Source organism: Macadamia integrifolia, chromosome 7 (assembly GCF_013358625.1).
Source record: "Macadamia integrifolia cultivar HAES 741 chromosome 7, SCU_Mint_v3, whole genome shotgun sequence".
NCBI lineage: Eukaryota > Viridiplantae > Streptophyta > Magnoliopsida > Proteales > Proteaceae > Macadamia > Macadamia integrifolia.
Window position 1 is genome coordinate 22,556,318 of NC_056563.1, and position 10,482 is coordinate 22,566,799.

At 34.7% G+C, this 10,482-nt stretch overlaps 1 protein-coding gene across 1 annotated transcript; it reads right to left on the minus strand.

Annotated features, from left to right (window-relative positions):
* Positions 1 to 3,732: 3,732 nt before the first annotated feature.
* LOC122083750 (putative kinase-like protein TMKL1) lies at positions 3,733 to 6,378 on the minus strand. Its single transcript, XM_042651641.1, has 2 exons — positions 5,564 to 6,378; positions 3,733 to 4,927 (listed from the first exon to the last, which is right to left on the minus strand). The coding sequence occupies exons 1-2, from the start codon at positions 6,045 to 6,047 to the stop codon at positions 4,338 to 4,340; spliced, it is 1,074 nt and encodes a 357-aa protein (XP_042507575.1). The 5' UTR covers positions 6,048 to 6,378; the 3' UTR covers positions 3,733 to 4,337.
* Positions 6,379 to 10,482: the final 4,104 nt, after the last annotated feature.

The window sequence follows — 10,482 nt, forward strand, 5'->3', positions numbered from 1 at the left end:
AAAGGACTGGCTGAAAACTGAACCACAGCAAATCGACCTCTGTCTAGACCAAAAATCGAATCAATTGAATCGATAAAAAAAAAAATCATTGACTATGAACTGATAAAAAATTGAAGTTCCTTAATGGTTTAGTTTCGGTCTTAATCATTCTTAAATCCATAATTGATTAAGCATGATCTCTCCCTACTTGACAAAGGGTCGATAATACCTTCTCTTTTTGTTTTCTCTCCTTCTCATGTCTCTAAATCCTCACGGTCCACTGATTAGAGAACCCCCTCTCAAAAATAGAAAAATGGCTCCACTGATTAGAGAACCCCCTCTCAAAAACAGAAAAATGGCATACATTTATGGAGAAAATTGACGTATAGAGTCATTAATGTCTACCCCTAAAGTAGGAAGTCAATATTGCATGCAATCCCTTGACGGTGTAAAATGACCTTCGTGCCTCGACATTTTTTTTTTGGGGTGTTAAGCAAATTATATGTGTTGTTGAACATTTGTTAATGAACAATAGTGGGCATGCTAAGACTCGAACCCACAACTAGTTAACTCGAGCGGTGATGAGTTGAGAGAATTTTCACCACTAAGCTACCAACCCCATTAGCTAGATGGGCCAATTGTATTATATATACAGGAAATTGTGTCTCATTTAATGCTGATTGTAAGATGACAGAAAACACTATGGAAACATACACACTAGGAACTTTTTTCTTTTGGTAACACTGACTTAAAGCAGGCGAGGGATGACAGACGTAGAATTGAGAAGATATGGAGTGACTCAGAGGAACTAGGAGAACTTTTTGGTGATTATGTGGCCTTGGAGCACCCCACACATGGGCACAACCCATGTGAGCAATAAACTATACATTCCATGTTACCCAATCGTCGTGGCCAGTCCTTCATCTCTACATTGACCAAACTATACATTCCATGTTACCCAATCGTCGTGGCCAGTCCTTCATCTCTACATTGACTAGTAACGTTAATGTGATGAGCACCACATCTCTATACATTATTTGTATCCCAAGTACACATCCTCATCAATTTATTAGGCCTCTGATAATACTTTCATGGTCCCAACACAAACACTCTATACTGATGATGAGTATACCACATTAAATACACACTTTCAATGTTCATCAGCTCATCTACCAATCTATTGTTGGGGCAGTAACATAATACGAAGTGGTTTTTTCTTTTATGGAGAAAAACACTATCCATTAGCATTCTCATGTTCAAACACAGTCCCTAATTTCAACGGAACATTCTTCTTTATTGGGGTATTCAAAGGCTTCCGGTAAAACAAAAGAAGGGATAGTAAAAATCATATAACTTCTTGTTCTACTTATCTAATCCGGTGTATTTAATCAGTTGTATTGTATCTCCCACCATGGATGATGGATGCCTCCTCCTCCCTCTAATACTAATAATTGTCAAATGGGTTCTAATTTATAGAATTTTTTTTTTTTTTAGTATATTTTCAGAATACGTTGAATTTTGACCGTGATTTAAGGAATTTTGTTGTTGGATTGTTTGGGATCTGTCCCTTTTATTTGTTTCTTTTTTTCTTTGGTTTGGTGCGACTCTGCAACTAGCTTAAGGTAGATGAGTCAAACTTTTAATCTTTAGTGGGATGTACTTATTGGATGTTCAAGCTGGTTTTGGATTGTTATCAGAATATTATGGAAAGATCGCAAATTGATTCTTATTTTTCTCTTTGGTTATGTGATTGGATTGATATTTTTTAATGTTCTGTTTTATATAACCAAAGTTTATATAGGATCACCAAATATATATTCCCCCCCCTCTCTCTCTCTCTCTCTCTCTCTCTCTCTCTCTCTCTCTCTCTCTCTCTCCTCTTTGGCACCCATGGAGGGCTACATGGCTGGAATAGAAGTGAAATATTTCGAAACACTGTCAAATTGTACATGAATTGAAGTACAATGGATTGCACTGGTTTCTAGCTTCTGCTTGAAGGGCCAGGAGGTTAGTGGATCAATTCCTGTCATGTCACATGGGTGTGTGAATTTGTATTTAGCATAATAATTCTCTCTTTTTCCTATCATTCCCCTACCTCTTTAGTTTGTGAGTAAGTTACATTGGCGAAAAAAGAAAAGAGTACATTGGGGGAAAAAAAAACTATTTTTTGTAAAATAATTTACGCTGAAAACAAACACAGCCATAAAGAGATAGCTGAAGTAGATTGGGTAAAAGTAGTGTGGTTTAGTGGAAATATTCTTAGACAGTCTTTTATCACGTGGAGATGTCTTATGAATGTGTTACCGACCAAATACCAACTTATAAAAAGGAACATTGATGTAAGGCCTAATTGTGTTTCTCTTTTCATAAAAGTAGGTTGAGTGATAGATTGTTGTGGTGGTGAGCGTAATTCATGTAGGATGCTTTGGCTTGACCGATCTATATGATACATCAGGTAGACAGCCAGTGTCTTTATAGTTTGTCGTTTTAAGCTTGTGGTGGATTTGTAGTGGTACGTCAGGTTGACAGCTGTCACTTATTATAATTAGCCATAATCAGTCAATCTTTTTGCATGGATCCTCAAACTCATCCTTGCTTGGAATCACCATGTAGCTGACCCCATTAAGTTGGGACAAGGTTTTGGATGTTGTTGTTGTTGTTGTTGGGCTGGTATTGAGAATCGTGATAACTTGCTCTTTGAATGTCCATTTGCAATGGCTGTTTGGGGTGACATATTTTTTTTATGCTCTAATGGATGGCAGCTGATTGGAGTTATGGACCCAACAAAATGGGTTAATCATGAATTTAGTGGTTTTGATCAGATCTGGATAGTAGGAAAGCTTGCATTTTGTTCTAACACATTTAGTGAGAGAGGAATTTCAGAGTTTTCCAAAATATAACCAAAACCAGGTTCCAAGTGGTGAAGAATATTAAAATGATGTGTTGTTGAGATGCAGCTCTTTGAAATTTTCAAGTGTTCATTCTATTAGCCAAGTTATGGTTGATAATTGGGGATTGCAGGTCTCCTTAGATTTTAAGATGCCCAAGACTTGCTTATGATTGGATTGTCCTTAAGGAATGGCAGCTCTTCATTGTGATGATGCCTTAAATCAAAACAGAGCTTCTTATGATGGTGTCGTTTGTGATGTAAGAGAGTCTCTCATTCTTGCTTTTGCTAGACTTGGGGAACTTCCGGTCAGTCTTAATTATGGAGATGCAAGCTATTGTAAGGGGTATGTCTATTTATATTGACAGAGTTAATGTGTATATTTGTCTAGTCAGATTATAAATTGACTATGGACATGATTAATTGAGTCATTAAAGGTCCTCTGAAAAGTAAGATCCATCACCTTTCCACCTCTTTTGTTCAAATAGAGTTTAAATATTTTTGGAGGGAAATGAATCTACCTACTGGTTAAATGGCTTCATTCACAACGAAGCATGGATATTTGTTTACTTCCAGAAGAGCTTCCAAATGATCTGAAAAGTTTAATTGCAGGATGGTGGGGCCTATTCCGCTTGCCTTTTGGAGCTTATCTCCCTTCATTTAGGTCTGCCTAAATAGGAATGTGATCAGTCACCATTTTCTGTATTAAATTTTTCCATCTTTCTTTATACAATATATTTAGCAATAAAAAAAAAAAAATAATAAAATAAAGAAGAAATAAAGTTCATCTAGACTGGACTCAACAATGAGTAATACCTGTGGAAAGTGAAGCTTATATAGAGGCCAATGTAGTGAACAATGAAACAGAGAAACAAATGAAGCAGTATCATCAATGGATTCTTAAGCATTTCATAAGTAGCCTGATATCAATGGTACAGAAAAATTCAGAACATTAATTTACATCTTTCTTCCTGTTGGTTAACCTTCAAAATTCATTTGAACTCTACTTCAACCTTCAACTAACCTGTGTAAACTCCCAATTCAGGGTTAAAGTTTCTTTGTTTATTGAAGCAAACCTTCTTGAGTTTTTATGGCTGTCCTACTTCGTTCTTCCTCGCTGTAATGTTGGTGTCGAATCGACAATATCCAATCTGGGTCATGACTGAATCTACAATCCTGAGGTACTTGATTCTTGGCAATAAACAAAAGCTTGAACCCAACACATCCAATCATCAATTCAATTTAAATTTTAACATCCTCTTCTGATGGCTGGAATTTTAATTGACATTCAAGAGCTGTCCTGCTTCCTCATCCACAGATATGGCCTTACCCATAACAATACCCATAACAATCACTCTCGGCAAAAAGCCCCCATCCACCCTGTCCACATTAAATCATGGAAATATTTTTATCCATGCATTTCTACCATCTGGATCATGTTCACATCGAGACAGAAACCAGAAAATTGTCATCAGGGCCCAATTTCTTCAAGCTTTTTGAAGACTAGCTTGATATCTGGTCTCAAAGCAGGGGAAGGAGAACAACAAGCCATTGCCAACTGAAAGAACATGAGAAGGCGTTCCTCTGTAATTGGGTTTTGATCATTGCCTATGTTAATAAGTATATTGGGGTGAAACATATCTGATATTCTATGTTCAAGGATTGCTTTTCTCATGGAGTTTGGGAGATACACATCCGGACTAGAAGATGCATTTGCACCAATAGGTTCCTTCCCTGTAAGTATTTCAAGTAAAATGACCCCTAGGCTGTATATATCACTCTCTTTGCTTGCTTCCTTAATCTTCATGAGCTCAGGGGCTTTATACCCTTGACTTGCAGAAATGTCAACAATTTCTTGGCTGACTGATGAATTTAATAGAAGATGCAGGCCAAAATCTGACACATAAGGTTGATAATTCTCGTCAAGCAAAATGTTCTTTGACTTCAGATTTCCATGGAGAATGGGAAATGGCAATCCATAGTGTAGATGATCAATTCCTCTGACAATTCCAAGTGAGATCCTATAAATGACAGCCCATTTGTGTGATTCACCATTTCCATCTGTCCATAAGAGAACATTTTCCACCATTTAACATATTGAATTTTCCAGAATGACAGAGTACAAAAGCTAGATAATATATCTGATTAGGGAAAGAATTCCAATAGTTCATCTAGGAGAAAAAGAAGAACAGTAAAGGTAAACAAAATCACTCCTTTTCATGAGAAATGAAAGAAGAAATGATAATAGCAGTAAGAATCTTAATTCATAACTTCAGATACCAGACAGAAAGAAAGAAATACACAAATTCAATTGATCAAAAGGAAATTTTTAAAGAGACAGAGAGAGGCAGATTGAAGAAAGTAAGAAAGATAAATGATTTAACATCTACAGGAGAACCATAGAAACATGAAAAGGAAGTTTTGCTTTTCAAGTATACTAAGAATGAAGTTGTGAAACATAAGAAACCCAGAAGCCAGAAGTGAAAATTTGAGATTTTCAGCTATCTTGTAACTATGAGTTATACTGTGAAAGCGATCTGAGTCCCCAAATTTGGGTAGATAGCCAAAGGCCAAGACACAGCTGTGCTACTCTATCATGAATAATTCCAACTTTTTTCTTCTCCCACCAAAAGATATTTGAACACCAATAGAAAAGAACAAAAACTATCAAAATTAGAAAGAAATTAAACAGATTACCTCGAATGAACTGAGCCAGATTGCCATGGCTAAGGAAGGGATGGACAAAAAGCTTCTCTCCTCTTGGCCCTGCATAGAACGCCTGAAGAGGCACTAAATTGGGATGCCTGATAAAACCCAGCATTTGAATTGCAGGAAGAATCTCTTTCAACCTTCTCGTGCAGGTTGGCCTAAGAAATCGAAGCAGCACAACCGAATTGAGCCTTTCTACAGTAGCCTTATAGAGTGTTCCATACCTTGATTTCCCCACAACTTCGCCGGGAGCTTCCAAGATGTCATGGATTGTCAGATTCTCAACACCTGGGAAACTGAACAAATCCTCTGTTTCCACTTCATAATCTTCTTTCCTCTCAGAACACCGCCTCTCTGAATACTCATCTTTCCACTTTCTCTTACAAACGAAGTAGATAATGTATACAAGACCAACCACAAAAATTGCAGAGAGAGAACCAATAAAGATTTTGAAAAGGTAGTTGAATCCCATTTCAAAATTATCACTTGCTGAACTTCTCTACCATTCTAAAGTCCATACATAAAGATCCAGACTCAATCAAAGGCAATGAAAGAAATCAAAACCCTAAACCCATGTTAGAGAACTGAAAGAATCTGATTCAGTAAGATCAATTGCCTTTGTTTCCAACTGAAACAGTAACTCTGAGCCTCTGAAACATGGAAGGAAACCCTTTGAGGTTTCAGAGACGCTGAGATGGAAAAGGTTCCATTTCTGGAAACTGGCCCTTCTTGAGTATGGAGTATGGAGTATGGAGTATGGAGTATGGAGGAGAAGCTTGAGATGCTTTTTTTGCAGAGGAGGAAAAGGAGCAGAGGAGAACTTAGGAAGAAGAAAGGGGAATCCATTGATGGAACAGGGACAAAAACACGTGGCCGGATTTAATTGCTTAAGTGGGTTGCATAGCCTGCACGTAAGACAAGTTCCAATTAAAGTGAAACGACGAAAACGCCCTTTTAGGATCTGATGTGAAAGTTGAACGGCACCGATTCAAAGTGGGTCGGCCAAAGAAGGGCACGTGTTATATTTTTTATAATCCAGCAAATCAGCGGGCCCCAGCCATGTGAGGTAATTGATAGTACATCTTGACGGTCAACCTGTCTGCTGTCTGCCACGCCATGATTTTATTTTTAACCCCCAATCGTTGCCGTTGGTTACTCAGGTTCGGTAATTCCGGTAGGGGGAAACAATTCCATGCAACCGATCTCAAATGTGAATTGCTACAACAACATTTTTAACCCTTTTCCAGTCCAATATCTGATTATTACCCAAAAAAAAAATAAAAAAAAATCTGATTTCAAAATCAAACTTGTGAATTAATTAATTATTTAATTTTAAATACCATAATATTTATATAAATGAAAAACCATAGTGGGAAAGCAAGTTCCTTCGTCGTGTAACCTGTATGTCAGTGTGGGGAGTCAATGAAGGAACGCATATAAGTGTCATTTTGCTATCCCTTGCATATGGGCATGGCCACAAGACAATGAAGTATTCAATTCTCAAAAGTATATATGGTTAAGGTCAAGGGATGGATTTCAATCTTAATTTATGCAGATTGAATTTGAGAAAAAAAAATATTGGAATAAAAATTAAGTATAAAATATTTTGAAAAGGATTATATCAATTTTTGTTTTTATGGATTTGTCAAAGAGGTTATTAAAAGGGTAGACATGTTAAACTCTGGGAGGTTGGCTTTAATCATAATAATGACTAAGTAGGGACATATATGATTAATTTCAGAGTGAAAATGATCCGTGAAAATGATCCATAAAGTGATAAGTGGCTATTTGGACAAGTGTGCATTATGATGAAATGTAGTTCAAAGTTAGATTTGATAGCTAAAGCGATTAATTGGGACCACTTTTACGGACCACTTTTACTTAAATAATGATAAAATTTTTTTTTTTTTCCAATCTCTTTACACGAGCATCAACATTTACATTTCATTAGTTAAAAATGAGAAATAGGAAAAAGACTAATATAAGAGAAAGATTGATAGGTATGCTTAGTGTAGAATGATCTTTTCTTTCTTCATATGATCATTAGGTTAGTGATGAATACTAGCTTAACCTAGTGGTGGCAGCTTCGGTTTGAAGAATTAGCATCCAGGGAGGAGGTTGTGGGATTAAACCCTGTCGTATGCATGTGTGATTTTATAAGTGAGTGTAAGAGTAGGTGGTCATTGACCTTACGAGCACCCAGTAAAGCTAGCTGCCAATGACACTCGGTAGGATAATCAATCAATATATATATATATATATATATATAAAAGAAGGATCACTGGCTTAGTGTAAATTCACATATTAACCTTTTGGCAAATAGTACTTAGCTTGTCTGTGCTACATGCCATATGCACTTCTTCTAATGTTTTTTTGGGATAGGATGCAATGTATGGTAATTATTCAATGTTGACCCAAATTCACACCTCTTCTCATATATAAAAGAAATATTTTCGCATCTAAAGTTGTGCTTAGGATAATTAAAGTGGCACACTTTAGAATTCCTGTCCAAGTTAATAGTCCACCAGCCCCACTCCAAAGGGGGGGGGGGGAACTAATCTATCTTAGGTGTAATTTAATTAGAAAGAAAGTTCGGTTTAATACATATAACTAGAATATATGTGCTCTTATTAGAAAATGCTTAAGTCATTTGATTTGTATGTACAACCCATACTTCAATAATGTATATTCTACTCTACATAATAAATCATTTCAAAATGAAACATCTTGGTTCCATCATGGGTGACTAATAACCTCCAGTATCTACTAAACATAATTACTATAAAATACAATTATATTCATGACTTAGATCATTTGTATTTTTTTCTTTGAGAAAACGGCATAGGGGTGCATATCAATAAGGTATGTTAAAGTGATATAATGTATAGGAGGATATCGAGGTCATTTCATGAGATAAGGAGAGAGAGACAAAGAGGTGCTAGTGTACCTTGGCCGGGTGGGTTAGAGAATCTTTATTTTTAATGAAGTATGTACACCACAATACATAGAATGTATACCACATAATATCCTTTTTGCTTAATATAGTAATAGGTTCATGATGTTCATCTAACTGGTAAAGGAAAATTTTCTATATATACACTAACTTTTTTTTTTTTAAATATTTTAGATTGTCTATCTATTGAAATTTACCATCCAACCTTAAAAAAAAAAAAGTAACTTTTATTACAAAAATTCATTCAATTTATTGGAAAGATGCCACTCTTTTTTTTTTTTTTTCCTTTTTAGGATAAAAATACCCACTCTGCATTTCACATATGTTACTTCAGGCTTTGACAAATTCTTTTTGAACTTTTTCACTTTCTAAAGATTTGTATTGTCGTCCTTAAATATACTTATGTCAATTAAGAAAAAAATAGCAAGTGGAAGAAAATTTTGGGCTCATACTTGAAAAAAACAGGACAACTATTATATGAGAGGGGGAAAATTGGATTATCCATATATGCACAAGCACCTCCACTGTAATAATGTTGCATCATGAATTCTCAAATTCAAATCTTTTTTAATTGCCATAGAACACAATTAAGGTAATTAACCTTTAATACATATAATCATAATATATCTATTTCATATGTATTATATACATAAAATGTCTCTATGTAGGGAAGTTCTCTAGATGGTATGTTTATATATCATACACAAAAAATAAAAAACTAATAAGGAAGTTACATGAAAACAGTCTGACCTTAATTAAACATTGACAAAAAGACAGAGAAACTAAAATATAGTAATTCCTATCAATTCCCTTCTCTTGCTAATATTTGGCTTTGGTAGTATTTTTATTTATTATTATTATTATTATTTTATTCTTCTCTTAAAAAAAAAAGAAAGAATTTAAAAAACACTGAAAGTACTTTATAAATTTTGCAGTAACTCACTATTTTCTTTGCTATTGAAAGGTAAAAACTATTAAATACTTAGTATTTGTGGAGGAAGATTTTCTCTGTTCCTATTGTCAAAATGATTTTAGGCAAGCAGATTTGCTATATATGTGGAGGGTAAGAGAGTTGATTGGGTCATTTTGACCATTGATAAGAAAAAAACATATTCTAATTTTCACTTGTAATATTAAAAATGTTCCACTCCTCAATCATTTTTAAATACATTTATGGGAATAATTTGGTGAATATGATATATGAGGGGCACCCGATGTCTATATGTTTACAGAATTTAATTTGAAAGCCAAACTTATTGCCATTTAGGAAACACTAGAATAATAAAAAACAAATTTGCAAGTCACAATACAAGAGACCCGGGTCCTCCACAATAGAGCTGTGGAGGACTAGAGTGTACCCTATTTTAAATATGTTCGAATTAATATATTGTTCCTTATCAACTAATAAATACTGCTATTTATTAGGCTAATAAATAGCAAGAAAGGATATCTTATGATTTGTATTTTATTTTATTAGGTTATGTCTCAGCAAGCTGACCTATTTATTTAGGATAAGGTTGAGTAGTTGTTATAGGTTATGTCTCAACATTTTTATGGGTTCTTAAACAATACTTGACTTCAACCAAAAAAACAAAAACAAAAACAAAAAATCTTTAGGGGACAAAAGAATTTATTAAGAAAAAAAGTTTCTCAATTCATATATCAAATCACATATCTAAGAGATTCTATTGTTGCAATCCAAAAGAAAGTTACCACCATCCAAAGACAAATTTAAATTACTGGATTATAGATAGTATCTGATTTGTGGTCTAGTCCTCCCAATATAGTGCGGGCGATCATAATTACATATATATTTGTGTACTCATTCTTATGAAATTGATCACAGGCATGCGAGTAAATTTTGGGAGGAGCCTACATTCTACTTTTTTTTTTTTTTTTTTTTTTTTTTTTTTTTCTGAGATGCATGTTTAAGCTTACTTACTATTGGAATATT